At 45.7% G+C, this 25434-nt stretch overlaps 4 protein-coding genes and 1 long non-coding RNA gene across 7 annotated transcripts; 4 read left to right on the top strand and 1 right to left on the bottom strand.

Moving 5' to 3' along the window:
• The first annotated feature begins 149 nt into the window (after positions 1-149).
• Positions 150-5213, top strand: LOC101757160. Of its 2 annotated transcripts, none has more exons than XM_004981091.3 (9): positions 150-337; positions 426-863; positions 3542-3603; positions 3706-3771; positions 3874-3971; positions 4066-4191; positions 4297-4575; positions 4668-4730; positions 4823-5213. In XM_004981091.3, the coding sequence occupies exons 3-9, from the start codon at positions 3558-3560 to the stop codon at positions 4976-4978; spliced, it is 834 nt and encodes a 277-aa protein (XP_004981148.1). In that variant the 5' UTR covers positions 150-337; positions 426-863; positions 3542-3557; the 3' UTR covers positions 4979-5213. The 2 variants fall into 2 exon arrangements, with proteins under 2 accessions (XP_004981148.1, XP_004981147.1); XM_004981090.4 differs by having other exon boundaries at positions 4668-4733.
• Positions 5214-5665: 452 nt separating this feature from the next.
• On the top strand, positions 5666-7528 carry LOC101756740 (50S ribosomal protein L18, chloroplastic). 2 transcript variants are annotated; one of them, XM_022829824.1, is made up of 3 exons: positions 5666-5928; positions 6216-6377; positions 7126-7528. In XM_022829824.1, exons 1-3 carry the CDS (start codon positions 5731-5733, stop codon positions 7333-7335), a joined length of 570 nt encoding a protein of 189 aa, XP_022685559.1. In that variant the 5' UTR covers positions 5666-5730; the 3' UTR covers positions 7336-7528. The 2 variants fall into 2 exon arrangements, with proteins under 2 accessions (XP_022685559.1, XP_004981146.1); XM_004981089.3 differs by having other exon boundaries at positions 5668-5928; positions 7186-7528.
• Positions 7529-12376: 4848 nt separating this feature from the next.
• Positions 12377-14589, top strand: LOC101756057 (mannan endo-1,4-beta-mannosidase 3). Its single transcript, XM_012848715.2, has 4 exons — positions 12377-12979; positions 13103-13300; positions 13366-13488; positions 13813-14589. The coding sequence occupies exons 1-4, from the start codon at positions 12599-12601 to the stop codon at positions 14551-14553; spliced, it is 1443 nt and encodes a 480-aa protein (XP_012704169.1). The 5' UTR covers positions 12377-12598; the 3' UTR covers positions 14554-14589.
• Positions 14590-17236: 2647 nt separating this feature from the next.
• Positions 17237-18365, top strand: LOC101765150. Its single transcript, XM_004986081.3, has one exon. The coding sequence runs from the start codon at positions 17507-17509 to the stop codon at positions 18170-18172; it is 666 nt and encodes a 221-aa protein (XP_004986138.1). The 5' UTR covers positions 17237-17506; the 3' UTR covers positions 18173-18365.
• A 598-nt stretch (positions 18366-18963) lies between these two features.
• On the bottom strand, positions 18964-22174 carry LOC101756458. The gene is made up of 2 exons (XR_215751.2): positions 22021-22174; positions 18964-19274 (listed from the first exon to the last, which is right to left on the bottom strand). It is a non-coding gene; the product is annotated as an uncharacterized LOC101756458 (long non-coding RNA).
• Positions 22175-25434: the final 3260 nt, after the last annotated feature.

The raw sequence follows: 25434 nt of genomic DNA, 5'->3' as shown, positions 1-25434 counted from the left end.
TCTTTCCTTGCTGGTCTTCAAGGATTTGAACGTTATATCCTGAGATGTTAAGAGGTGTTTTTTCAGCTTCAGCCCATGCGGAGCAGAGAAATTGGCAGAAGTTGCTTGACTTTAATATGACTGCGCTGTATAAATCATGTCATTATTTCATTGTATAAACTTATTCAAATTGTAAGTTATATTTTTATGATGCGTAGTGGTTGTACACTAATATGAAATGCTTATAACATTCAAGGAGTTGAAAAGTACCTGTTCTATCAGAAGACTGTAACATTCCTATGACGTTGGTTGTTCCAATTGAGTTATCATTGGACTGCACAAACTATGCAAAATGATGGTATGTGCTAACTTGGATTCATGGAAGTATCCGATTTGCTATACCTTTTTATTATTCTTATTCTCTACCATTCTATGACTTTCAACAGAGGCTGCTGGATAAACAACAGCACTTGGAATGGCATCAAAACTTCCAAGTGGACCTATTCCTCAACTATGCCAAATTCCAGGATATTTAAAGAAGATGCTGTAATATTCTTTGATCCTTCCAATTGTTGCCATACATTCTCATGCCACTTTTGTAGGAACCTGCCATGCTGTTCTCACTTCTGAGAATATGCGGGCCTTCAAGGTTGAACGCTGCCCCTGCTTTCTTCTGTGAAAGGAAAGAGGCATCGTTTCCCTGATGGAAAGCTATGGACAAATTGGGTTCTGGATCATAATGCTGAATGTCATGCCATCGATCTACTAAGGCTGCTGCACATCTGTTCTGCATACCAGGAACCTTGGGCTGCTATAAGTATAGCACCAGAGCCACCAGCTTCAATACCATTCATCAGAAGCCTTCGGTCCTTGGCATTTTGGAGGTAACCTCATTGTCCGTTGATCTGTTTTGCTCTGTTACTTTATCCTTCTACAGTTCCACCTTTTGAAATGGCTTTCACCTTATCCCTGCTAGTGACCTAAAGTACTAGAGTTGGGCATTCTTTGGTGGTAATGAACTGAGCTGTACCTTGATCAACTCCTAGTGTTAATTTTGAGAACTATGAAGTTGCAGCTAGAAAGCATGTCAGCCATGAGAAACCAGTGCACCTGCATCTATATAGTGACCATCTTTGCTCCTGCAGACAGCACGAACTGCTGCTACACAGCTAACTGAGCAGATATTCCCCTGCACAGACTAATCTTCATTCTCCAGTCTCTCCTTCGGTGTTATGTACATCCAAGAAAGTTGGTAGAAGGATCTAAAATCCACATGGGTGGACAACCTTTTTCCTTTGCCGTCCAAACTGCCCACTAGAAGCATCGCTAATTTCCCTTTTGGTAATGTCTAAGTCTAAGCACCACTTTACGGTTCTTCAATATCACAAGAAAAAATTTAGTAAAAGGAAAATAATAAAATGGGTTCCTTCTAATCAACGGTGGTGGTGAGCGGGTATGGTATGTTAAGTTTGGGTTCAACTTGCTATATTTGCTTAGCCTATGGATACTTATTGTTGGTTTTGCCGTTGAAGCTGTGCTGAATCTAGCATGACATTCATTTGTGATGAAGTGATGTCCTTTCCTAAATGATTTATACTATTGCAGTTCTCATTCTTCTATCCACCACCACCACCACAACAACATAGCCTTTCAGTCCCAAGCAAGTTGGGTAGGCTAGAGTTGAAACCCAACAAGAACCATAAATCAGGGTTCGGGCACTTGAATAGCTGTTTTCCAAGCACTCCTATCCAGGACTAAATCTTTGGTATATTCCATCCCTTCAAATCTCCTTTTATTGCCTCTTCCCATGTCAATTTTGGTCTTCCTCTGGCTCTCTTCACATTACTGTCACGCCTTAGGGTTCCACTATTCACTGGTGCCTCCGGAGGCCTTCGTTGGACATGTCCAAACCATCTCAGTCGGTGTTGGATAAGCTTTTCTTCAATTGGTGCTACCCCTAACCTATCACGTATATCCTCGTTCTGGACTCGATCCCTTCTCGTATGACCACAAATCCAACGCAACATACGCATTTACGCAACATTTATCTGCTGGACATGTCGTCTTTTTGTAGGCCAACATTCTGCACCATACAACATTGTAGGTCTAATCGCCGTCCTATAAAACTTGCCTTTTAGCTTCAATGGTACCCTCTTGTCATATAAAATTTCTGATGCTTGGCGCCACTTCATCCACCTTGCTTTGATTCTATGACTAACATTCTCGTCAATATCCCCATCTCGTTGTAGCATTGATCCCAAATAACGAAATGTATCCTTCCTGGGCACTACTTGGCTTTCCAAACTGACATCTCCCTCCTCATGTGTAGTAGTGCCAAAGTCACATCTCATATATTCAGTTTTAGTTTTGCTGAGTCTAAAACAATATCTCCATTAGAATGGCTAGGTTTAACGTTGGCTCGCCAAGCCTATCACAACCCTCCTCCTTTACCAGAGCTTGGGACCTGCTATGTTGAGACAACATAGGCGGAGTTAGTTCTCATTCTTCTATCCAATGCAAGTAAATTTATCAGTATCACATCCCATTATCGGTGCTTAATGTTAAGATCGTTTACATGGTTGGCACGAACTCAGTAATGATAGTTGTCTGTGTCCACTACACGTGACAAGATCATAAGCCATGTCGCTTAGGGCCCGAAAACCAGTGTATTACGTGTGCAATCGGTTGCACGGTACCCCGCTGCTTCTTCAAATGGGCCATTGAAAGGGATAAACACAGGTGTCTTATGGGCGCAATTAGTTGCATGGCACTCTGCTGCGATGGGGCCATCTGCCGCTTCTTCAAATGGAACATCAAAAGGAATGAGGGCTGCAACTTCCAGCAATGTGGACGAGGGGGACTTTGCCACCAACAAAACCTCCAAGATGGTCACTTGGTCCACTCTCTCAAAGAGTGCGGGCGCCGTGCACGGACAAAATGGTGGCCATGGCCACAACAAGGAGGCTCGTGAGGGCGGCAAGCTTGGCCATTTCTTCACAGTTTGGTGATGGTTGTGTATTATTTGCAAGCAGGTAGCGGATGGGGATGGCGTGCTGATCTAGGATCTGTAGGAGCAACTGATTTTTATTTAAATAGGTGAAAGTGCAGTTACTTATTACTAAACTTTGTGAAACTACGGCAGCGTTAATGTATGTGTTTAACGCCAATAAAACAAGAGTTATACTATAATTAATCAACTCCGTTTGATCGGGAAGAAACATAGGAGTTCCATCAAAACCATAGGAATTGATGAAATGAAGTTATGTCCACGAAGATTGATGTAGCCTGAATATTTAGGTAATATCAGAATATTCTGTTCCTTGGGTAGTAACAATGGTAAGCTGTGACCAACAATGCCTATGTGAGATGTTATACTTTTTTGTTTTGAACTGCAAGGACCTACTTGCTTCATGTGCCGTTCTTGTTTTATCTAGCATGCTACAGAATCTGCTTGAATTTGTCTCCTTAGGGTCATATGGTTGCTTAATGCGAATAGTTATTATTCCTTTTTTTCAATTTTCTCTTAATAGCGGTCTTAATTAATTAGCAAACTTCTTTGCAGCTTTTGACTATTGAGGATGGGGGCAATTCTTGAAGGACCAAAGTACGAATGCTTGCTGTTTGGTAAGTTCCCTGCTTTAAAAAAAATCCAGAGAGATTGTTGCTGCATTTATTGCTTCATTTTTTTGCAGACTTAAATAAATGTGTTCTCTATTTAATATTCAGATCTAGATGACACTTTGTATCCCTTCAGTGTTGGCATCAATCTATCTTGTCGCAAAAATATACAAGGTGAGGCAAGACACTAATCATGTTTCATGGCTTCAAGCTTTATGAAGCGTATATTGTCCGCAAATGTTGAAGAGACTGCAATGTTGAATTTTTGACCACCAGATTATATGCGGCACCATCTGCAAATTGAAGAGAGCCAAATTGCTGAAATGTGCCTGAACCTGTACAAGGAATATGGCACCACAATGGCTGGCCTTAAGGTACAACTCATATTTCATTAGTTGTTCATTGAGTGTTTACCATGACCTTACATTTTCTTCTCCTTTCTAATCACACCATCGCTATTCTCTGTAGGCATTAGGCTACGAGTTTGACAATGATGAGTTTCATGCAAATGTTCATGGTACCTTGCCATATCACAATCTGAGGCCCGACCCTGTTTTGAAGACCCTCCTACTTTCAATTCCACAGAGAAAAATAGTATGAGAAGCACCGGTTTTTCTGTTTTGTTGCTGTACTCACAAATGACATGCTTGAAAAATGAATAAGAGAGCATTTTTACCAACCGAATTTTGGTTGTTGCAGGTATTCACAAACTCTGACAAAGCACATGCGGAGGAGGCTCTGCACAGGCTGGGTTTACAGGGTTGCTTTGATGGTGTGATATGCTTTGAGACACTGAATCCTTGCAATGGTTTAAGTCGGTCCCAGAATTGCATGCTGTTCAAGGATGAAACATCTGCCGACTTGGTTGATCTGAATGAATCAAATGGGTTCAGACCCAAATCACCCATCCTCTGCAAGCCCTCCATTGAAGCCATGAAAGCTGCAATTCAAATTGCAAATGTTGATCCTAAGAAGACAGTAAGAATTCTCCTCTCCGAAACATGACCAAGAACACATTCAAACAAGCAAGGAATGCCCCGGTGGAAATTTACCTTCTATATATTTTTCAGATATTTTTTGACGACAGCACTCGGAACATAGCTTCAGGAAAGGCTGCAGGCTTCCATACTGTGGTTGTAAGACGTCGTACATGGCCCAGATTCCACATTAACCATCATCATGTTCAAATGAAAAACTTATTTACAAAACTTTCTGAATTTTGCAGGTTGGCAGGTGGACACTTGTTCCTGGGGCTGACCATGCTCTGGAGAGCATTCATAACATCAAGGAAGCTTTGCCCGATATATGGGATGGTCAAGATCGGTCTGAATCTGATGTTGTTCTTACTTCCAGCTCTATTGAAACTGCGGTGGTTGCTTGAATGCGTCACCATGTGGGTTATCCATCCTGTAATGCCATGTGTGGACTACTTGGTGTGATTTTGGATAGTGGATGCAGAAGATGTATCCTAGCTTCACCAGTGAAGAAATTGCTGTCATAGTTCCAACTATTAATGGAATTGTAACAGTTGGAGCACTGTGAGCATATGCAGTAATTCTGCAGATGTTACTCGCATTATTGGTATACCATTCTCTATGTATCGTGTTTTTACCTCAGAATAAAGTGAGTGCTCTAATACAAAACTTCAGAAGTTTGTATTCCCGTCGTTTTACGATAGCGCTTTTTTTTTAAAAAAAAGAAAAATATAGTGCCGCTTATATTTCTTGTATTCTTTCGACATATCGGACCTTCGTCTATTTCAATTGCGTTTGGGCCCCTTCTGGGCAGTGTTTTTTTCCAGGCCCAGGCCTAATTTTGCTCATATCTAATTTTAGTGGTAGACTGGTAGGATAGATCACGATCGTTTAAAATGCCAATTTTTGTTGGGTTTCAGAGGTATTTTGCAATCAAATAAAGTTATACGAAATGCATCTTTTTCCCAAGCAAAAATTCTTTATATTTTAATTCTTTATTAGTGCTTTTCGGTCTGTTATAAAATAACTAAAAAATGAGGGGTCCTTTTGTAATTTAGTCATGCTTGCAGAGCGGATAGGATAAGGCCATAACCACGCCGTTGTGCGGGAGAAGAAGAAAGCTAGTGAAGACTGAAGAGCAGCGTCGCACAAGTGAGCCATGCTCGCCTCGCCGGCGCTCGCCGGCGCCCACTCCTTCGCGGCGTCCGTGTCCGGCAACCTCCGCATCCCCTTACCTTCCGTCCCCGCGCCCTCGCCCACGCCGGCGCGCCGCGCCGCGCTGTCCGTCGTCGCCAAGGTCAAGGTGTCCACGCCCCAGGACGACCGCATCGCTCGCCATGTCCGCCTCCGCAAGAAGGTAGAAATCTGCACGAGAGCCAATTTAGCCTCGTGCTCCTCCTTTCTCCTTACCAATAATGTGGACGCCAATGTGCACGAATTCTAGTGAGGACGTTTTCACTCTGCGCATTTGATTAGGCGAGTGGTGGATGGGGGCAATGCCGTGGCTACGACCAGTTCGACGAAACGCTTCTATTAGATCTGTAGCCTCTATCAGCTATAGAGACATGAACTGAATTTAACTAAGAGTTTCCCTGCTAGTTTCATGATCTACGATAGCTGTCAGTCTTACATACTTCTTTCCAGGTGAGTGGCACCACGGAGAGGCCGAGGCTGAGTGTTTTCCGCTCAAACAAACATCTGTACGCTCAAGTCATCGATGATACAAAGCAATGCACTTTGGCTTCAGCTTCAACCATGCACAAATCTCTCTCCAAGGAATTGGAATACTCGGCTGGACCAACGATTGTAAGTTATCAGTACCTTTTATTTTGCTTGAGAAACTCTGATCTTGGTTGAAATGTCAATACCATTCCAAAGACTGTAACAGAAGGTTCACTGCTCATTGCATAAAGCACTCTTTTTCGGTGCTTGTGTGTTGCGTGTGTTAAATACTATGGGTAAGAGTGCTCTACTGAAAATGCATACTCCTTGCACTTGTAGCGTCATAAACCAGATGATAAATTCATCCAGTAAGGACTAAGGAGTTCAATGTGCAATTAATTATCTATGGCCCAATCAAATGTATATACTCTTTTGGTACTGAAATGTCATTGGTATTTCAGACTACGTAGTTTGCGATACACCACTTATTTCTCTAAATTGTACAATAAGTACATATATGCATCCTTTCACTATTTTTTCACAAGAACAGACATGGCCAAACCCTTCTTGCAGTGAAAGTAAAACAGGTTACCAGAGTAGAATAGTTGAGCAGAAAATGCAAATTTTGATATGTTTCCCACATTATAGTTTCCTTATTCTATTCACAAATGTAAATCCACCATTTCATCAGTTTACCAGAAGAGGGAGCATTTGTGGCACAGCAGTATTTGCTTATATACAGAAACAGTCATGTTCAATGGTCAATTTAATCAACACAGTCAACTCCTAGATTCAATTTCTATCTTTTGTTAAGAATCAATGAGATTTTAGGACAGCATGTTGGAAACAAGATCACAATGGCCTGTACATAGTCTGAAATATGCTTTTGCAGCTATTTCTTGCAGATAGGCTATTATTTGTTTGTGACAGAAGGTTGATATTTGGTTTCCAGGAAGTAGCACAAAAGATCGGTGAAGTGATTGCCAAGTCTTGCCTGGAGAAAGGAATTACCAAAGTTGTCTTCGACCGAGGTGGTTTCCTCTACCACGGCCGCATAAAAGCTCTTGCTGATGCTGCTAGAGAGCACGGGCTTGAGTTCTGAATATTTACTCCAAATGTTTGTTCATATTCCCAGGATCACCTGTAATCTTCTCTTTCCCCCCTGTACGTTGAACAGAGTTTGTAGTCATCCACCTTGTTCTGCAGAGTGCGGACTTGGCCAAACTTTGATCGCATCAGTTTTTTGTACCAGTCTTGCATTCAAAAGCTTCTCAACTCATCTCCCACCGTTCGTACTCCCTGGTCCACACCATATTCATACATGATAGTGTTGATATGTGAAACATTAGGCCTGTTCGCTTCAGCTTATAAGCCGGCTGAAAAGCTGAAACGGCTGATTTGTTGTGAGAGGAAAACACTGTTTGGTGGCTGATAAGCCAGCTGAATAAGCTGAAGCGAACAGGCCGATTGATCCTCTGGATCCGATTCCTAAGTACAAGGGAGTTGAAACAGGATTGCACGGTGTGCCGTGTCGGTTCTGCTACAGGGACACTCCTCGACAGGATTGCAGTCACTACACTGTATGACAGGTGCAATCTGATGTGTCGTGTCGTGTGCATGGTATATTGCTACCTCTAAGAAATATACACGCAATCGGGGGTGTTTGGCAGGGAGGGGCTAAATTTTAGCCCCTGTCACATCGGATGTTTGGACACTAATTAGGAGTATTAAACATAGTCTAATTACAAAACTAATTGCACAACCCCTAGGCTAAATCGCGAGACGAATCTATTAAGCCTAATTAGTCCATGATTTGACAATGTGGTGCTACAGTACCCATTCGCTAATGATGGATCGACGCTGTCATACACGTGATTCGTCTCGCGATTTAGCCTATGGGTTCTGCTATTAGTTTTTTAATTAGCTCATATTTAGTCCTCCTAATTAGCATCTGAACGTGTGATGTGACAGGGCTAAAGTTTAGCCCCTGACATCCAAACGCCCCCGAAGAATGCACTGATAGGGCACCTGCAGGCTACATCGTCACCTGTTTCACGTGTATGACAGCGTCGATCTGATCATTTTCCTGTTCTTCATCAGTTAATGCTACTTGTATTATAAAACATATTTGTCATGTTTGCCTATATCTATCTTAGTAATGGCTGCCTACTCACGTGAAAGGGATATATATAGGAAATGCAATAATATATAGGGCTCGTGGTGATCTAAGAATTGACGGCACGGATTATTTTTCGGACAGTGCTGCGCTACAGTACCAATTTTATTACGGTTTTATTTATGAATTATGAGAAAGGTTTAGCTTTCACTGATTTATCAGCCAAAGATTTCTTTGGTTCCGTGCGTTGTTGGTCATCATATTATCGAAAATATGGTTATGGTTTTGGAAGAAAAAAAGTTCATTTCAGGATTCAGACATTCAGTGGATGGTTAGTTTGCTCGTGCTGTCTTGTTCAGCAGATCTTGTGAAACTTTTGTGGTCCCATTCAGTTTGATTTTGGGGGTTCCCTTGGTGTTCCTCTTGGATTGGATGAACCCTGACGTCCTTCCACTCAACGGGTAAGGTTGTTGCAATCAGCTCGCGTATTGCAGTCCCTTTTTTTGCAACTTCTAGTTCATGTTCATTATCATCCCTCGACAACTGGACTGGACAGTTCATCACCCAGAGAAGATTTCCTAGAAGTGGAAAATGGCCGAGTAGTTGCGAGAGAGACGGCTCTGAAGTGGCCGGAGCATGTGTTCAGACACGAGTGGCCCAACTGTCCATTTACCAAGAGACTGTGATGTCTCTGGCGACACGGTCGATCGTGTGTCAAACTTGTGCACAAGATTGACACGATCCTTGGCTTCGATCAAGTGCGTTCTGGCCGGCCTGCCAAATGGCACCACGCACGGTTCCAATGCACTTGCATATGCGTGTACTAGAGCTTGTGCCTATCCTGCTGGACAAATGGCATGCGGAGGTCTGAAGAGATGTTCGTCAGAGAAGTTCTGGAGAAACCTGCCTGGTAACACGTCGTCATTACCTTAGTAAGTGAGCAAAGGCTTCCAGTAACAGTGAGGTGATGTACTGCACAGATTAGCTGCCCAGTGCTGGAGCCTCACTCACATCGACAGCGTGAATGCGTGATCAAGGTATCCTCCACCTTTACCTTTTGCGACCTCAGTTTCTTCTCGGATCTTCATTTCCACCACTAGTACGCTTTTGGATAGTGGAACCGACTCAAATCACTCTCAAAAAGCTTCAGAATTTCTGTTGGAATCTAAATGAATTGTCGGCATGTCTCAGAGCTTAGCTAATTGCTTGGTTATTACTTGGTTGCAGCTGCAAATGGAGCGTGCAGAGTCTGAGAAAGAATGAAGCTACCAGCATCACGCGCAGCAGAAAACATTTGCAGAACCAAGTAAAGCCCCGCACATCGAGCATGGTATCTTGTTGCGGCACTTTCCAACAGCCGTTTTCGAAGATATTTGCAGACGGTGGCAGGCCGAAAGCGATGAGATTTGGACCGTGCGGCCACCGTAACTTTCCGCCGGCTTTAGACTTTTTGTTGCTCCTCCGTGCAGAGTAAGCTTGTTGATTCGAGGGGCGAAACGTAATCAGATGGTTAAACACTAGTCTCCTGCATGCCGTCCTGCGGGGGTATCTGTTGGCTCGCTTTCGGAAAGTTAAAACGAGATGGCAAGTGCCACCCTCTAAGAAAGGTTAGCAACAAGCTGCAGGACTTACCCGCTACTGCCCCTCCGATAGATGTTACTGCTTACCCTGTAGGAGTTCTCACCGTCCTATTTTGACTTTTACTCTTCAACGGAGTCGTGTGGTGGACAATTAAAAAGAAAAGTGATTAGTGACATCGCAGTCGTTTCCGATAACAGATACTCCCTCCGTTTATTTTTATAAATCGTTAATACAATATGGCACGGTCTTCCAAATACATTTTAACCGTTAATTTATCTTATATTATATTGTTTATGGTTATAGATTTATAATTATTGGAGAGTACATTTAATTACAAATCCAACCATTATATCATAAAAATAAAAAATTATTGGTTAAATTATTAATAAAAAATAATAAAGTTTGAATCTTAATATGTGCGTGCGTCTTCTAAACAGAAACGGAGGGCTGTGGTAGAGAGATATCGTAGTCATGGCCTCGTATACATACTGTAATTGTATATTGACTGACTGGCCCTTGGTTGATGAGAATGTTGAGAAGCAACCTGGCAAAAGAATCAATCGCAGTCGTTTATTTAAGCAACCTGCTAATGAGCCTTTAGTAAGAAAAGAAAGGTTAGCGATCTGCAGAAGTTACTAGTACTGTCGTCCGGTAGATGTTACTGCTTACCCTATTTATTTAGACCCTCACTCTTTAATAAAGAGAGTAACGTAAGGGGGAAGCATAATTTACAGTTGGGCCAGTGACATCACAGTCATTAATTTGGAGAATAGAAATATACCGTGTGACTTGGCAGTCATGGCCTCGTATACTGCGTCTGTTCCAAATTGTACGTCATTTTATTTTTTAGTTTGTAGATATTATTATGTATCTAAATATAAGTATATGTTTAGGCATATAATATTATGTATGAATCTAAAAAGTTAAAATAACCTACTGCAATCTAACAGAGGGAGTAGTAAGTAGACGCTGTAGTTGCGTATTGACTGAACGAACCCGCCTTGATCGCGTTTGATGGGGGATGAGATTGACCAGAAGCAACCAACCAGGTAGCACAAGAATCATACACTGCCTAGCTATCCTGGAAAGCTCCGTCTCTGAATGTTAGCGTTGGTGCTTGTGGTTGAATTGGCTTCGGACTCCACGAGATGCTACCACGTCGTGAGCGCATGACGTACGGAGTAGATGCCGGGCATGCTGATGTGTGCAGTAGTGTCGGCGTACGTGGCAAACTGATTATTGAATCGACTGCGGAGTCTGACACGACATAATAATTCTACTAGTACAATCATGGGTGGATTGATGTGCGCTGATAATTCCCATCGGAGCCACAGTGGTTGTCGCATCTGGGTACGAGCGATGCATCCAAATGCAGAACCTGCGTCCCATTGGTCCGGCAACTTATGCCTGGTTTGGTTACTCTTGCTTAAATTTTATTTTTAGCACGCGTCATATTGAATGTTGAGATACTAATTAGGAGTATTAAACGTAGACTATTTACAAAACCCATTACATAAGTGGAGGCTAAACGGCGAGACGAATCTATTAAGTCTAACTAGTTCATGATTTGACAATGTGTTGCTACAGTAAACATTTGCTAATGATGAATTAGGGCCTGTTTGGCAACCATGTGTTAAAGTTTAACACCTGTCACATCGGATATTTGGATACTAATTAGGAGTATTAAATATAGGCTAATTACAAAACTAATTGCACAGATGGAGTGTAATTCACGAGATGAATCTATTAAGCCTAATTAGTCCATGATTTGACAATGTGGTGCTACAGTAACCAATTGCTAATGATGGATTAATTAAGCTTAATAGATTCGTCTCGCGAATTAGCATAGGGTTCTGCAATTAGTTTTATAATTAGCTCATGTTTAGTTCTCCTAATTAGCATCCGAACATCCGATGTGACACTGTTAAAGTTTAACACCTCGTATCAAACACCCCCTTAATTAAGCTTAATAAATTCGTCTCGCTGTTTAGCCTCCACTTATATAATGAATTTTTGTAAATAATCTATGTTTAATATTCCTAATTAGTATCTAAGCATTCGATTTGCCACGGGCTAAAAATAAAAATAACCCAACGCCCCTCACCTGTCTCGGTGCCCGGCCGCGTTCCAGAGGAACCCGAGGCGACGACGACCAGTTCTCTTCTGTCGCCCAATCGCAGGCGTGCACCGTGCCCGCCGGCCCAAAGATTCCGCCACCCCCGCGCGCGCGCGGAAACGCCAGTCCGTTGCTGCTTTCGTCTGCTTCCCGTCGTCGCCCAAAGATTCGCTCTCCGGCCGTCTTGTACGCACGCGTCGTCAACAAATGATACAGTCTCCTTCGACCCTCGCCTCGCGTATAGTGTACATGGACGCAACTCGGCGAATTCAACCTCAGCGTTGCAGTCCCGGTATACAAATGGAGGTGTCGTGGACACTGTGGCTAGCTGCTGCTGGCCTCTAGCTGCAAGGGGGAGCTGGCTTCAACGAGATTGTACACGTACCGACCGAGGCGCGTGTTCTAGGCATTGTTGTTTGCGTCTCTCTCTCTCTCCCCTTCTCTCTGCTACCTTCGCTTCCGGTTCCGGGAGAGCAAGCTCTATTAATATGCGCACTGAACGATCGACACGTATACCAGAGAGGCTACAAGCTAGGGGGGGATCGACAAGCAATGGCGAGGCCACGGCGGCCGGGGGTTCTCCCTGCCACCCTCCTCCTCCTCTTCCTGGCCGCCTCCGCCGCCGCGCCGTGGCGGCAGTACGGCCTGGCCGCCGTCGCCGCCGCTCCCGACGGCGGCGGCGGGTTTGTGGGCGTGAACGGGACGCAGTTCGTGATGGGCAGCGGCGGCACCAAGACCGTCTACTTCAGCGGGTTCAACGCGTACTGGCTCATGCTGGTGGCGTCCGACCCGGCGCGGAGGGCCAAGGTCGTGGCCGCGTTCCGCCAGGCGTCGGACCACGGCCTCAACCTCGCGCGGACATGGGCGTTCAGCGACGGCGGCGAGACGCCGCTGCAGGTGTCCCCCGGCGTCTACGACGAGGCCATGTTCCAGGTCGGCTTCGATCGACGCTTAGCTGCCGTGCAAACCAATGCAAAAACACAAAGCATGATGACTTGTCTCGTTCGTTCGTGTCGAGTTATTAACAGCTTAGCAAATGGGGTTGGTTGTGTGCAGGGTCTGGACTTCGTGATCGCCGAAGCCAGGCGGCACGGCATCTACCTCCTCCTCTGCCTCGTCAACAACTTCCACGACTTCGGCGGGAAGCGGCAGTACGTCGCCTGGGCGAGGGAGGCCGGCCACGGCGGCCTCGCCACCGCCGACGACTTCTTCAACAGCACCGTCGTCAAGGGATACTACAAGGACCACGTCAAGGTATACTGTCTCTGAATTCTGAAAGACCAAGCTCTCCTGTTAATCAACTTGCAAAATGCATGCAGGCGGTGCTGACGCGGGTGAACACGGTGACCGGCGTGGCGTACCGGGAAGACCCCACCATCCTCGGCTGGGAGCTCATGAACGAGCCGCGATGCGACGCCGATCCCACCGGCGCCATGGTGCAGGTGAGCACAGCCTCCAGTCCGGCCGCCTGCCTCCGGCCAGAATTCATCCATGACCCACATCCACCGCCATCAATCACCAAGCTCGTGTACCACGCGCTGAATTATTCGGCCCCAATCGTGCCAACGATCTCACATGCACGATGCTGTCAACGTACGTAGCACAAACCAAACCGTCTCTGGATTGAAAACCAAAAGACTCGGGCACAAGCAATTAGCGCTCGCTCGCTGTCGATCAATCGATCGATCGATCGCGAGCCACACGATCTACCGACCAAGTACAAAGATTACAATGATTTGATTCCGGCTGGCCGGACGGTGCTGCAGGCGTGGGTGGAGGAGATGGCGCCGTACGTGAAGTCCATCGACGGCGACAAGCACCTGGTGACGGCGGGGCTGGAGGGCTTCTACGGCGCCGGCGCGCACGAGAGCAAGGACCTCAACCCCTGGGGCATCTACTACGGCACCAACTACGTGGGCACCCACCGCGCCGCCGGCGTGGACTTCGCCACCATCCACCTCTACCCGGACGTCTGGCTCTGGGGCTCCGGCGCCGCCGCGAAGCTCGCCTTCCTCCGCAACTGGACGCGGTCGCACGCCGCCGCCACCGAGCTCTACCTCGGCAAGCCGCTGCTCGTCACCGAGTACGGCAAGTTCCTCTGGGAGGGCGTCGCCGGCGCCAACCGGACGCAGCGGGACCGGTTCCTGGACCTCGTGCTCGACTCCATCTACGACTCGGCGGCGGAGGGAGGGCCGCTCGTCGGCGGCGCCTTCTGGCAGCTGCTCGACCCAGGCATGGACACGCTCAGGGACGGGTACGAGATCATACTCCCCGAGGACCGCCACGCCGCGGGCATCATCGGCAACCACTCCAGGCAGCTCGCCCAGCTCAACGGGCAGGACGTCGACGCGGTTCGCCGGAGGAGGAGGAGGAGCGCGCGTAGCAGGAAGGTGCACGTAGGTAGCTCGGGTAGGAGTAGCAGTAGTGATACAAGGCAGTTGCACATGCTCTTGGTTCGTTTCATCTCTTTGTTCAGATCAGTTTCTTCACTGTTCAGCAGTGTATAGACGGCCGTAGAGAATTTTACTGTGCATATTTACAGGTAAAAAAAATACTAAGGGTGTGTGTGTGTAAAGTGCTAGGAGCTAGAGATGAGTGCCTAGACTATACTGTTATTAGTTAGAACATACTTGTCCCGACAAGCTGTATACTGTACTGTACCACTACATTTATACTCGATGCTATAAAGAGGTAGCATTAGAGACTGCCTGGTAAGTAGTTTTCAGGGGCCATGCGAAGTCTCTGTTTCATCTACCAACAAAAGGATCGGTCCATTTTTATGACTGGTCTGAACAGCAACAGTACTGGAGTACATCGCATCATATCACCGACGAAAAGCACGCGGCAGTCGATCGAGCAGTGACAAGATCTGTTTTTTTTTTTTGGCACGACAATTCTGTGCCACGCTAGCGAGGGTCACACCCAGGCATCACAGGATGAAAACGCCGGTTAAGTGTGGCTGGCCTTATCCTTGCACATCTGAAAGTGAGTGGTCATGATCCAGTAGACTCACCTGTGGATCATCCATCCCTGGGAAGTGGGAGCTCTACCGCCCCAGGGACTCGATTGCTTACAGACCGCTCCATTCTGAAGCGTGCAAAACTGTCTCGAGCCAAGTGTGTTTTTTCCTGTCCAGTGCTATTGTCAAGGCTAGGCATGAAAACGATCGGAAGAGACTTAGATTGTTTTCAGTTTCAGATTTTCAGGCGGAAACGAAATTGAAATCAATATTGTCGGAAACGAAAACGATACCGGTGTTACGGTAACATCGGAAACGAAACTACCTGGTCGAAAACGTATCGATATCGATCAGGAATCGATAATTCATAGTAAAAAAACAATAACACATAATACACATGACTTGACTATAAGTCCATATAGGAAAGCCAAGCCTTCAACCAAGTAGCAAGTTTACAGTAACCCAAGTAGGCAAGTAGCATGACGCAAGTTCAACTTTCAAGTTTAACGTAGCACAAGTTCACAAATATTTTTTCTCGCTAAAAAAAGTTCACAAATATGTTAACCATGCATTCAACGCGCATAGCAATAGCATCATCGACGACCCAATCTCTCACAAGTCTGCCTGCATGCGCCACAGCTGACAAGTTTGGGCTTTGGCTGGTCGGCTGCGACGTGGGCTTGGCCACTTCGGCCAGATGATACAACAGACTTTGGAGATGGACTGCAATATACGGGGAAAATACCGACGGAAATTATCGGGTTAATATACGGAAAAATGTGGAAACGATCGGAAGGAAGCTAAATCGTTTTCGTTATCGATTCCGTATTTTTTTTTACCGTTATCGTTTCCGTATTTGCGGTTATCGCTTCCGTAATTGTTTTGTCAAAAAAAGCGAGAAAACACCTCGGAGACGAGCCCCGGTAAACGAGAATTTCTGTTTCCACTTTCATCCCTAGTCAAGGCTCTCTCGGACTCTCCAATCCGAGCGGTTGCCTACTTCCTGAACGTTCTGCGTACACAGGCAACGGGATTGTCCCACACTGCTTGCGTTTGATTCGAGTTGAGTGGTTGAATTGTCCAGCGATCGGCAGACTGAGCCTGGCATCCCGTTGTGTGTTCATAAATACGTCAGGGGGTAAGAAGTTTAAGGACAAAGTGGGCCGGGCTCAGTAAGAGGTTCTGCTAGGCTTTATCGGGAATAAGGTGAGGTTTTTCTGTTTGGGCCGAAGCACAACTGTTCGCTCGAGAAGGTGGATTCTATATGGCTACCGGTAGAGTAAAGCCTCGTCCTCGGCTGATTTTTTTTATTTTCTATTTTAGTATTTTGCAAAAAATTGCACACTGCCGGTAGGTTACCTCCCCTGCATAGTACACTTTAAAAAATTATAGCTAATTCATATGAACTTGGATGGAGATAAACTTTATATGAAATTTGTAGAGCTTGACGAGATCTACAACTTTGTAGTTACAACATTTTTCATTTGGTGTCATCTTAGATGCACAAATAATCGACACAAGTTTAGATATGAAACTATGCAGTGCAAACTGTTTTCATTTGGTGCCATCCTTATGCTTAAATAATCGACACAAGTTTAAAATACCTTTATTGGGATCCATTCCAAATCCGTTAAACCCAAATTTAACCACATTCTTCAAGAGTTTGCCTAAAAATTGGATCCCAAAATATTCAAATTAGGCCATGTCATTTAGATGGGCCATGTTGGATTTCTACCTTGTTTTTTGTGCGTGACCTTTTCACGAGTTGCTCATTGCTTGGTCAGGCCAATCCTATTTTCACGGCAGCTTCTCGTCCAAGGAGGAGGGCAGGCTGCCGTAGACACATCTTTATCACTTCCAGTAGATCACACACAGGTACTACTGGTTTGCAGGCCCATTCATGGTATCCTCATTCTCCACATCGTCACTCTCATCTCCTTATATTTGTCTCGTGCCACTTGTATGTTATACCAAGTACTCCTACGAAGTCAGGTTAGTAAGATACTTCCTCCGTCCCAAATTGTAAGTCATTCCAAGAATCTTGGAGAGTCAAAGCATCTCAAGTTTGACCAAAATTATAGAGAAAAATATAAAGATTTATGACATTAAATAGATATACTATAAAAATATAATTGATAAAGAATCTATGATACTTAGTTGACATCATAAATGTTATTATATTATCATATAAATTTGGTCAAACTTGAGATACTTTAACTCTCCAAAATTCTTGGAATGACTTACAATTTGAAACGGAGGGAGTACATATAAGTATTGCTAACTTGATGAAGGAACCATGTATACCTTTAGGAGGCACGGGAAATATGTCTCAAAGCATCGGGAAATATGTTTCAAAGCATTGTCGAGCAAATAAAAAAAAAGATGATGAACAAAGGAGGGTCAATTCTTGTTGCTCTTTGGACTAAAGGATTGACGATGATCATTGCAGTCCTAACACAATTCTCTTGTTGCAGAACAGAGTAGTAACTGCTAAGTAGCATATGAGTTCTTACATCTTCCAGCCGAGGTGGCTAGTGTGCTGTATGAAGTTGAGGTCCCTTGGCAGCCCGACAAACGCCTCCATCATGTCTGTTGGCGAAATTTCCAAAAAAAAGAAGAAGATTTCAACACCAACAGCAAAGCAAGCATATAATCACCAGATTAATCAATCAGCAAACACTTCGCTACCAGCAAACTGTAGAAATCAGCACGCCATTACCGTCCTAGGTGACGAGCGGGTAGTCGGATGTGCTGAGGTTGACGAACCAGTCCCAGCGGCGGCGGAGACGGAGCAGCAACACGACGGCGTGCAGCGTGGTGGTGAGCACGGTGGGGCCCCGGTAGGTGACGAGGTTGGGCCTGCCGACGATCCAAACGTTGCCCGCGGTCGCGTACACGCCCTGCCCGGACACGAGCTCCGCCAGCCAGCGGTGCTCCTCCGCGGGGGCCTCCCGGTCCAGGTGCAACAGGTAGCTGTTGGCCGGGTGGTACAGCGCCGCCAGCAGCCGCGCCGCGCGCCCCGCGTCCCCGAGGACGCCGAGATGAAGTACGCGGACAAGACCGGGTACCACGGCGCCTCGCCGACGAGGCGAAGGAGGCGGACGTGGGGGAGGAGCGCTGCTAGCAGCCGCGCCGCGCGGCCCGCGGCCCTGAGGACGCCGAGATGAAGTACGCGAACGAGACTAGGTACCGCGGCGCCGGCGGAGGCAAACGCGGGGGAGGAGCGGACGGAGGAAATAGATTAGACAAGAAAAACGAACCGTTCCGTTCGTAACCAGAGTCAGGTGGTTAATTTTTTACTTCAAAAGTACTTGAAAGCAGGAAAATATACTTTTGATTAATTTTTTTACTTCAAAAGTACCTGGAAGCAGGGGAATGTGCTTTTGATTTTGTACCGGACGCGGGGAGGAGCGAACGGAGGAAATAGATCAGACGAGAAAAACGAACCGTAGTAAAAGTATATAGGGCTTTTCTTTGATTGGCAAAAGCGGGTTGAAAAGCTCAACCAAAGGCTAAGCGCGTACCAAGTTGAAATACAAGCAATGTCCTTCCAAAATTTAATCGGATATAGGATGCATTTATCAGTAGGGTTTTATGCCGGTAAACCTCGCACGCGGCAAGCAATACGGTACTATTTTTCCCCCTATATTTGTATTCTTTTTTTATTATAGTATATGACACAGGTAGGCCTAACTAATTTTCTTGAGGGCCCAAGTCCAAAACAGGCTAGAGGAATTTCTCCTATATACTACATCGGGCGGGAACAACCATTTCATGAGGCACTTCAGTTGTTTGTATACGAGATGTTTTCTTGTTCTTAGTAACACATCTTGTGTCTCTTTGTGATATGTTTTGGGTTTTTAGCGAGATAGCCAATTTTAAGCTGAAACAAAAGAGCCGGACTCTGGAACGAGCGCAAATCATTTGTTATTCATGAAACATTGACAGAATCAGCAAATTCAAATCAAGAAACGGGTTACCATTAGCCAACAAGTAACAAACACGTCCTGGGAAGATTATTCTCTGAAAAATGTTGCGGAACCATATTCAGAATTTCAGATGAACATTGTATTCATTACAAAACAGACACGCACTAGTCACCAATGGTTTCAGAGACACAACCCTTTATAATAAGAAGACTAGAATTGATCAGTAAAGTGCAACCGAACTGCACAATCCCGAGCACGGACGAGGCAAATCTGTCTACTTGGATCTCTGCCTCATCTTTCGGCGCTTCCTCTTGAGCCGCCTCATCCGCTTCTTCTTCCACTGAATATCACAGACCAACAAAAAAACACATCAGTGAAACCGCAAAATACACAAGTTGCTTAAGAAAAAATCAGATGGGTGCGCCATTCACAAAGTCATGCCAACATCAAGAGTTTCTATTATTACTAGGATCAGAAGTAAATTGGAGTTTCTATCATCAACAGATTGTCAGAAACACGGACCAATTGTTTCTTCACTTCCAAAATCATCAAACAAGTTCTACATCCTTAAAAAAAAGACGAATTACATCATTGGTAATGAGTAGGAGGTATCTCCAATCACATAGATTCGAAATACATCTTACATCATCATGCCAGCTAAAGAACACCAAAAGCAGACAAATGAGAAATAGAAAAACTAACTAAACCACACTAGTTCTCTCAGACAAATACCTCGACTGTCCCCATGGTTTAATGGAATGGATTAGATTGGACTCGTCAGCTTTGTTGCTCATCACAGAGAACAGTGCCACAAAACAAACACAAACACTGCAGCTACTCTTTCAGATAAAACAGGTAAATTACATTGCTGCAAATCAAGCTTCATCTACGAGCACATGCCATCAGCCAATCATATAGAATGTCAATGATCCTACAACCTTACAATGCAAGCTACAGACAAGGGATGCCACCGCTGCATAAGTTCCCAAGTGAGTTTTGGTTGTATGCAGTGATATACCTAACAAGGCAGAGTAGGACAGCAATGGCATGAGGGATGGATAATGTCAGGCTTAGCTATGTGACTAAATGATGTAGCTAGTGTAAAGCAGCTCCTCAACAAGCCTAGGTTGTCAAACAACAAATCACATGCAACATTTCAGTCACCTATGACGTATTCCACTTGTTCCCATGCTGCAGGGTAGTAGAATTTTATTGCATCACTAATTGGTTTTGGTTTTATTAGCACTGCTCTAACATATGTACAGAGGATCCTCTAGATAATTTTCTCACCCAGCCCTCATCACTGAATAAACAACAAGCCTAATGAATACACACTGGCAATCAGAATGAGTAGGAGGAATTTTTTCATCCAGTTGATCAGACAAGATCAATTAACTTTCCTCATCATGCCAACTATTAGAGCACACAAAACAACCAAACAACATGGAAGGCTACATAAAGATTGTTGTGTTCTCTCAGACAAATGCCTCGATTGTCCCCATGGTGTAATGGAATGGATTAGATCGGACTCGTCATCTTTATTTGCTCATCACAGAGAACACGGCATATTCTACTTCCTCAAGCTGCTACTGAAAAGAGAAGCATTCAAATGGTTGGATGTTAAGTCCTGAATTGAAGGTTTTTCGATTCAAAAGAAATGCTACAGCTGGCCAAACAAACAGTTTCGGATTCCTCAACAATCAGGCCAGCCCAGATGTTTTCTTGTAAACCCAGTCCTAATTACTGACCAAAACAACAATGTACTATAAAGGAACACATAGACAGGGATCATTGGCATTCAGAATGAGTAGGAGGAATTTCTCATCTAGCAGATCAGACACAAATATATTCTTTCCTCATTATGCCAACCAAAGAACAAAAAAGCAAGCAATCGAAAACACAAGAACAGGGTTCAAAACTAGCATCACTAGGGAAAAAATGGTGTGTTCTCTCAGACAAATGCCTCGATTGTCCCCATGGTTAATGGAATGGATTAGATAAGACTCTTCATCTGTATTTTCTCATCACAGAAGTAAATGGGAGTTTCATTCATCAACAGATTGTCAGAAACACGGACCAATTGTTAATTCACTTCCGAAATCATAAAGCAAGTTCTACATCCTTAAAGAAAAGCCCAACTACATCACTGAGAATGAGTAGGAGGTATTTCTAATCACATGCAAATCAGAAAAAATAAAAGCACACGAGTTCTCTCAGACAAATGCCTCGATTGTCCCCATGGTTTAATGGAATGGATTAGATCGGACTCGTCATCTTTGTTTGCTCATCACAGAGAACAATGCCAAAAAAAAAAACATGAACTTTAAGACACCACAGGTGCTTTCAGACAAGCAGCTCAATTACAATAATGCAAGGTCCACATCCAAGAGCAAACATGTACTTGGTTCAGACAAAGAGGTAAATGTTCCTAGCCCCTTTCAACACAAGCTACAGATCAGGGATGCCGGCGCTGCAAAGCTCCAAGGTTTGTTTGCTCATCACAGAGAAGACGGCATACTCTAATTCTTCACAAGCTGCTACTGAAAAGTGCATTTAAATGGTTGGATGTTCAGTCCAGAATTGAAGGTTCTTCGAGTCAAATGAAATGCTACATTCGGCCAAACAAACAGTTTTGGATTCATTTGCACTACCCTAACAGTCAACACAGATGTTTTCTTGTAAACTAGGAATTTTTTTACACCTAGCCCTAATTACTAGACCAAACAAAAACATATAACGGAACACATAGACGTCACACTGGCATTCAGAATGAGTAGGAGGAATTTCACATCCAGTACATCAGACGCAATCGATTTCTTTCCTCATCATGAAAACCAAAGAACGACAAAGCAAGCAATCGAAAAACATTAAAACAGAATAAAAAAACTAGCATCACTACGTAAAAATCAGTGTGTTTTCTCAGACAAAAGCCTCGATTGTCCCCATGGTTAATGGAATGGATTAGATCGGACTCGTCATCTGTTTGCTCATCACAGAGAACCGCACCACGCAACCCCACGAAACAAAGAGGGCACTACAGGCAGCACATAAGCGGCCGCAACGGGGTTCAGGAGAGAGGGGTTCACCTTGGCCCTCATCGCGGCGGCGGGGGAGCTCGCTCGCCGGCGCGACCCCTCTCGCGCTCACCCTCTCGGAGGGGGTGCGGGGGACGGAGGAAGAGAGACTTGCGATAGTGGCGGCGGCGCGAGCTCTAGCCGTCGCCGCGGCTCTATACAGGGAGCGCCAAATGGGCTAGCCCTAGAAGGGGTCACTGGAGGGCCAGATAATGGGCCAAATCTTCAGCTGCGCGTCAGCGCCCAATGGGCTTCGATTAGAAGAAAAACAAGTTGTGGGCCTCTCTAGTTTGGGCTTACAGTCCACGACGAGCCCATCTCAAGTTTGCACTGCACCCTCTAAAACTTGCCATCAAAACACATTCTTTTTTTAAAAAAAAATCGTTTTTGTTTGAAGCAATTTGCACGTGCCTATTTAATATTTATTTTCGAATTTCATTGCGATGGGACATGTGTTGATATCATTTGTGCTTCGATATGATTCCGATCCTAGACCGTGATTGATGGTCGAGTCATCGTGCCGGTCCTGACCGGCTCGATACCGCAAGTCCGCAACACAATAGCACCGAAACCTTAGAATTGACAAGGAGTTGAGGACCTGGACGCCCTCTGATGGCTGAGGCAGAGCAGTTCGACGAGGGCCCTCGTTCCTACCTCGAAGGCGCAGTCAAGACACGGGGTGCCACCATGCATCGGGACGGTGTTGGTGCCTTCATGGTTGCCGCTTCACGCGCGCAGCATGACTCTGGCACACGGCCGCCGCTTCTTCCGTCTGCGGACGCGAGGAGAGTTAAAGCCGCTGCAGCTTATGGGGCTGGGTTGGTCACAGCATGGTGCCTATCCCAGTGGTCCTCGCCAGTCCAGAGCATTGCCTGGCTAGTGCTGCCAGGAGCCCAGGATGCAAGCACGCAGCGGCGCTCCGACAAGCCATGGTGTTCAGCGGAGGTGGCTTTCTAGCGACAACAGGGGCACTCCTCGACTGGACTTGCTGGCCATGGCCACGCCGGTTTCGTGTATTGTTGCTTGCGAAGATGCGGTGAGAAGGTGTTGATGAGAGGTCCCGGGCGGACCATAGTAACTCTGCTGACGTCAATTTAGACTCCGGGACATGCAAGTCGGCTGGATGTTTGGGGCTCTAGGCAGAGCGTGACGCGCCAGCGGCGCTAGCTGGCCATGGCCACACCGGTGCGAGCACGAATGGAGGTCGTCAGGAGGAAGGAGATGACCGGAAGAAACCTCCACGACGCGGCGGTGCTCCGGCGAGCCATGGATAGTAGCGGTGACGGTGCAGCTGCAACGTCCAGGGGTGGACGGTATTTGGAATACCTCCACCCCTGGGTGCATTCCGATCATTGGATCCAGCATGTGCAGCAACGATTGTGCATTGACTATAGTCAAGCTAGGCTATCAGGTAACCGGTCGTCCTCCCCAACCAGACCTAGACAGGCGCGAGACCTGGACGTCGGCGCCATGGCAGCCTCATCATCGACGTCGCTTACATCAAGAACAATAGATCTTCAGAGTTCAGACCACCTATCTATTCCGAGCTTTGCCGTTGCTGCCTGTCTCGATCCTGTAGCCGATAATTGAAGTAGACGGTGGATTAGAACATGCGACACTAGCAAGGTCAGAGTAATTTTGAAGGTTTAGATTTGGATGTCAGATTGGGCATACATCCGTCGACCTCCCTAGCTGCTTGCCATGCCATGGTCCACGACACGGCATCATGCCATCATTGAGGGGCTAGCGCAGCATTGTTCAAGCATGCGAAGCACCGATTGGTGATCCCATGCAACAAGGTTGTTCATGCATGGACTGAAACTGAAAGCCGATGTGAACATCCCTCTGAATTAGGCGAAGCTGCATGGAAAATTGAAGCCAGTTTAGTCAACCGACATGTTCATATTACAAGATGGTGTCCTCTCCCCCCTCGCCTGCGACCGCCCTCACCTCGCCTACCAGCCCGCTGGCTGCCACTCCGACTCTGGCAGCCACCACAACCTCCAGCGGCCCTCTTGGTAAGACAACATCCTCCCTCTTCCCCCTCCTTCCAAGTAGGATCTCCACTAGCCGCTCCAAGCTCTTGCAGTGGACGAAGTTGAGCGACTCCAACGACGACTCCATCGACCTCTCTCCCGCATCCTACCGTGATGCGCTCTGCTTAGGCCCGACTGACGCCTCGTCCTCACGCGCCAGGCCAGATGCCCTTCCGGCGCTAGCGGCTGTGACGGAGCCCCTCCATGGTGTGGTCAACACGGGTGGCTCTGCGTGACTAGATCTGCGCCGCCAGCTTTGCTCCACCATCGTCTCCAAACCGCACCACCGCCTGGAGGAGGTCGGGCAGCCTCCGCGATGCTCGTCATCCTTCCTTGATGTGATTTGTGATGATTTCCTTGATGTGAGGTGTTGACCTAGGAGATGGTATTGCTTTGATGCATCCTAGATTGTTGCTGCTGCTGCCGCTGCATATACCTCTATAGCCATATATAGGTTGATGCATGCATATAGTATTATTCCCCTGTCTCCTTGGTTTGCTTCTTTTGGGAGTTGACATGGGCTACCTGCTTCTTGGGTAGATGGTGGCTTTTCAGGGTTGGGGCCCGACTATGACTTCGACAACGGCGGATGGGAAAACCAGGGATGGTCCTTCACTCAAGTCGCCTCTGGAGATGTTGCTCGCTATGCTAAATGTTTCCACTGCGTAGATGTTATCTTGAAATATCATAAGAAAAAAGAACTCTCTAAGTTGATGCTTAACTGGATTTATATTAGGAAACTTTACTGCCCATGATGCAGATTCATTTACCAAATTGTCTGAAATGATTTGAAGCTTTCCCCTATCTCTTGAATGTTATTCTATGATGGTTGATGGAGAGAGGTGATCTAAATTCCACATTTTTGTGTGCAGATGATCCTATTGCGAAACGAGGTTTAGCTCCTAACATTGATTCAAATAGCAGACCTAGCACTACGACAGGTGATGCCCAGCAACTCAACTTAAAAGGCACATGCTTGCATGTGTGGGAGTTCATTGTGAAAGTTTCAGGTGACAGAAAAGTCTGCAATTTCTAAAATATCTTATGGCCGCAGGAGTCACACGCTGCGGGATCTCCAATAACAGAATTGGCCAAACGACTGGGAATTCCGCTTTTTGAAGAAGTTTCAATAAGTTCTATTGATGAACTGGATGATAAAGATCTTGTGGAATTGTCCTCTAAGCTTGTTGGCCAATCGCTTCCAGCTAGTGACCAGGTGGCATCAATTCAGGTACTTATGGCTCACTTTTACTGTAACTCACCTGTATCTGCATCATAGAGGATTTTGGCTTTTTTGTGTGATACCTAGGTACTTCATGATCATTAGAAAAGTTCTCCAGCAACCTCACTACAACTGCAGGAGCTAGGACCTTTGATGAGGGACTGTCAA

This window comes from Setaria italica, chromosome IX (assembly GCF_000263155.2).
Source record: "Setaria italica strain Yugu1 chromosome IX, Setaria_italica_v2.0, whole genome shotgun sequence".
Classification (NCBI taxonomy): domain Eukaryota; kingdom Viridiplantae; phylum Streptophyta; class Magnoliopsida; order Poales; family Poaceae; genus Setaria; species Setaria italica.
Note: the sequence above shows the minus strand (reverse complement) of the source record. Positions and strands in the feature narration are given on the sequence as shown.

Coding starts and splice junctions, on each gene's coding strand:
- LOC101765150 (XM_004986081.3), top strand. CDS start 17,507: ATGAGTTCTTACATCTTCCAGCCGAGGTGGCTAGTGTGCTGTATGAAG.
- LOC101756740 (XM_022829824.1), top strand. CDS start 5,731: ATGCTCGCCTCGCCGGCGCTCGCCGGCGCCCACTCCTTCGCGGCGTCC. Junction 5,929..6,215: donor ATGTCCGCCTCCGCAAGAAG/GTAGAAATCTGC, acceptor ACTTCTTTCCAG/GTGAGTGGCACCACGGAGAG. Junction 6,378..7,125: donor ACTCGGCTGGACCAACGATT/GTAAGTTATCAG, acceptor ATGCTTTTGCAG/CTATTTCTTGCAGATAGGCT.
- LOC101757160 (XM_004981090.4), top strand. CDS start 3,558: ATGGGGGCAATTCTTGAAGGACCAAAGTACGAATGCTTGCTGTTTG. Junction 3,972..4,065: donor CCACAATGGCTGGCCTTAAG/GTACAACTCATA, acceptor TATTCTCTGTAG/GCATTAGGCTACGAGTTTGA. Junction 4,734..4,822: donor CAGGCTTCCATACTGTGGTT/GTAAGACGTCGT, acceptor TGAATTTTGCAG/GTTGGCAGGTGGACACTTGT.
- LOC101756057 (XM_012848715.2), top strand. CDS start 12,599: ATGGCGAGGCCACGGCGGCCGGGGGTTCTCCCTGCCACCCTCCTCCTC. Junction 12,980..13,102: donor ACGACGAGGCCATGTTCCAG/GTCGGCTTCGAT, acceptor GGTTGTGTGCAG/GGTCTGGACTTCGTGATCGC. Junction 13,301..13,365: donor ACTACAAGGACCACGTCAAG/GTATACTGTCTC, acceptor AAATGCATGCAG/GCGGTGCTGACGCGGGTGAA.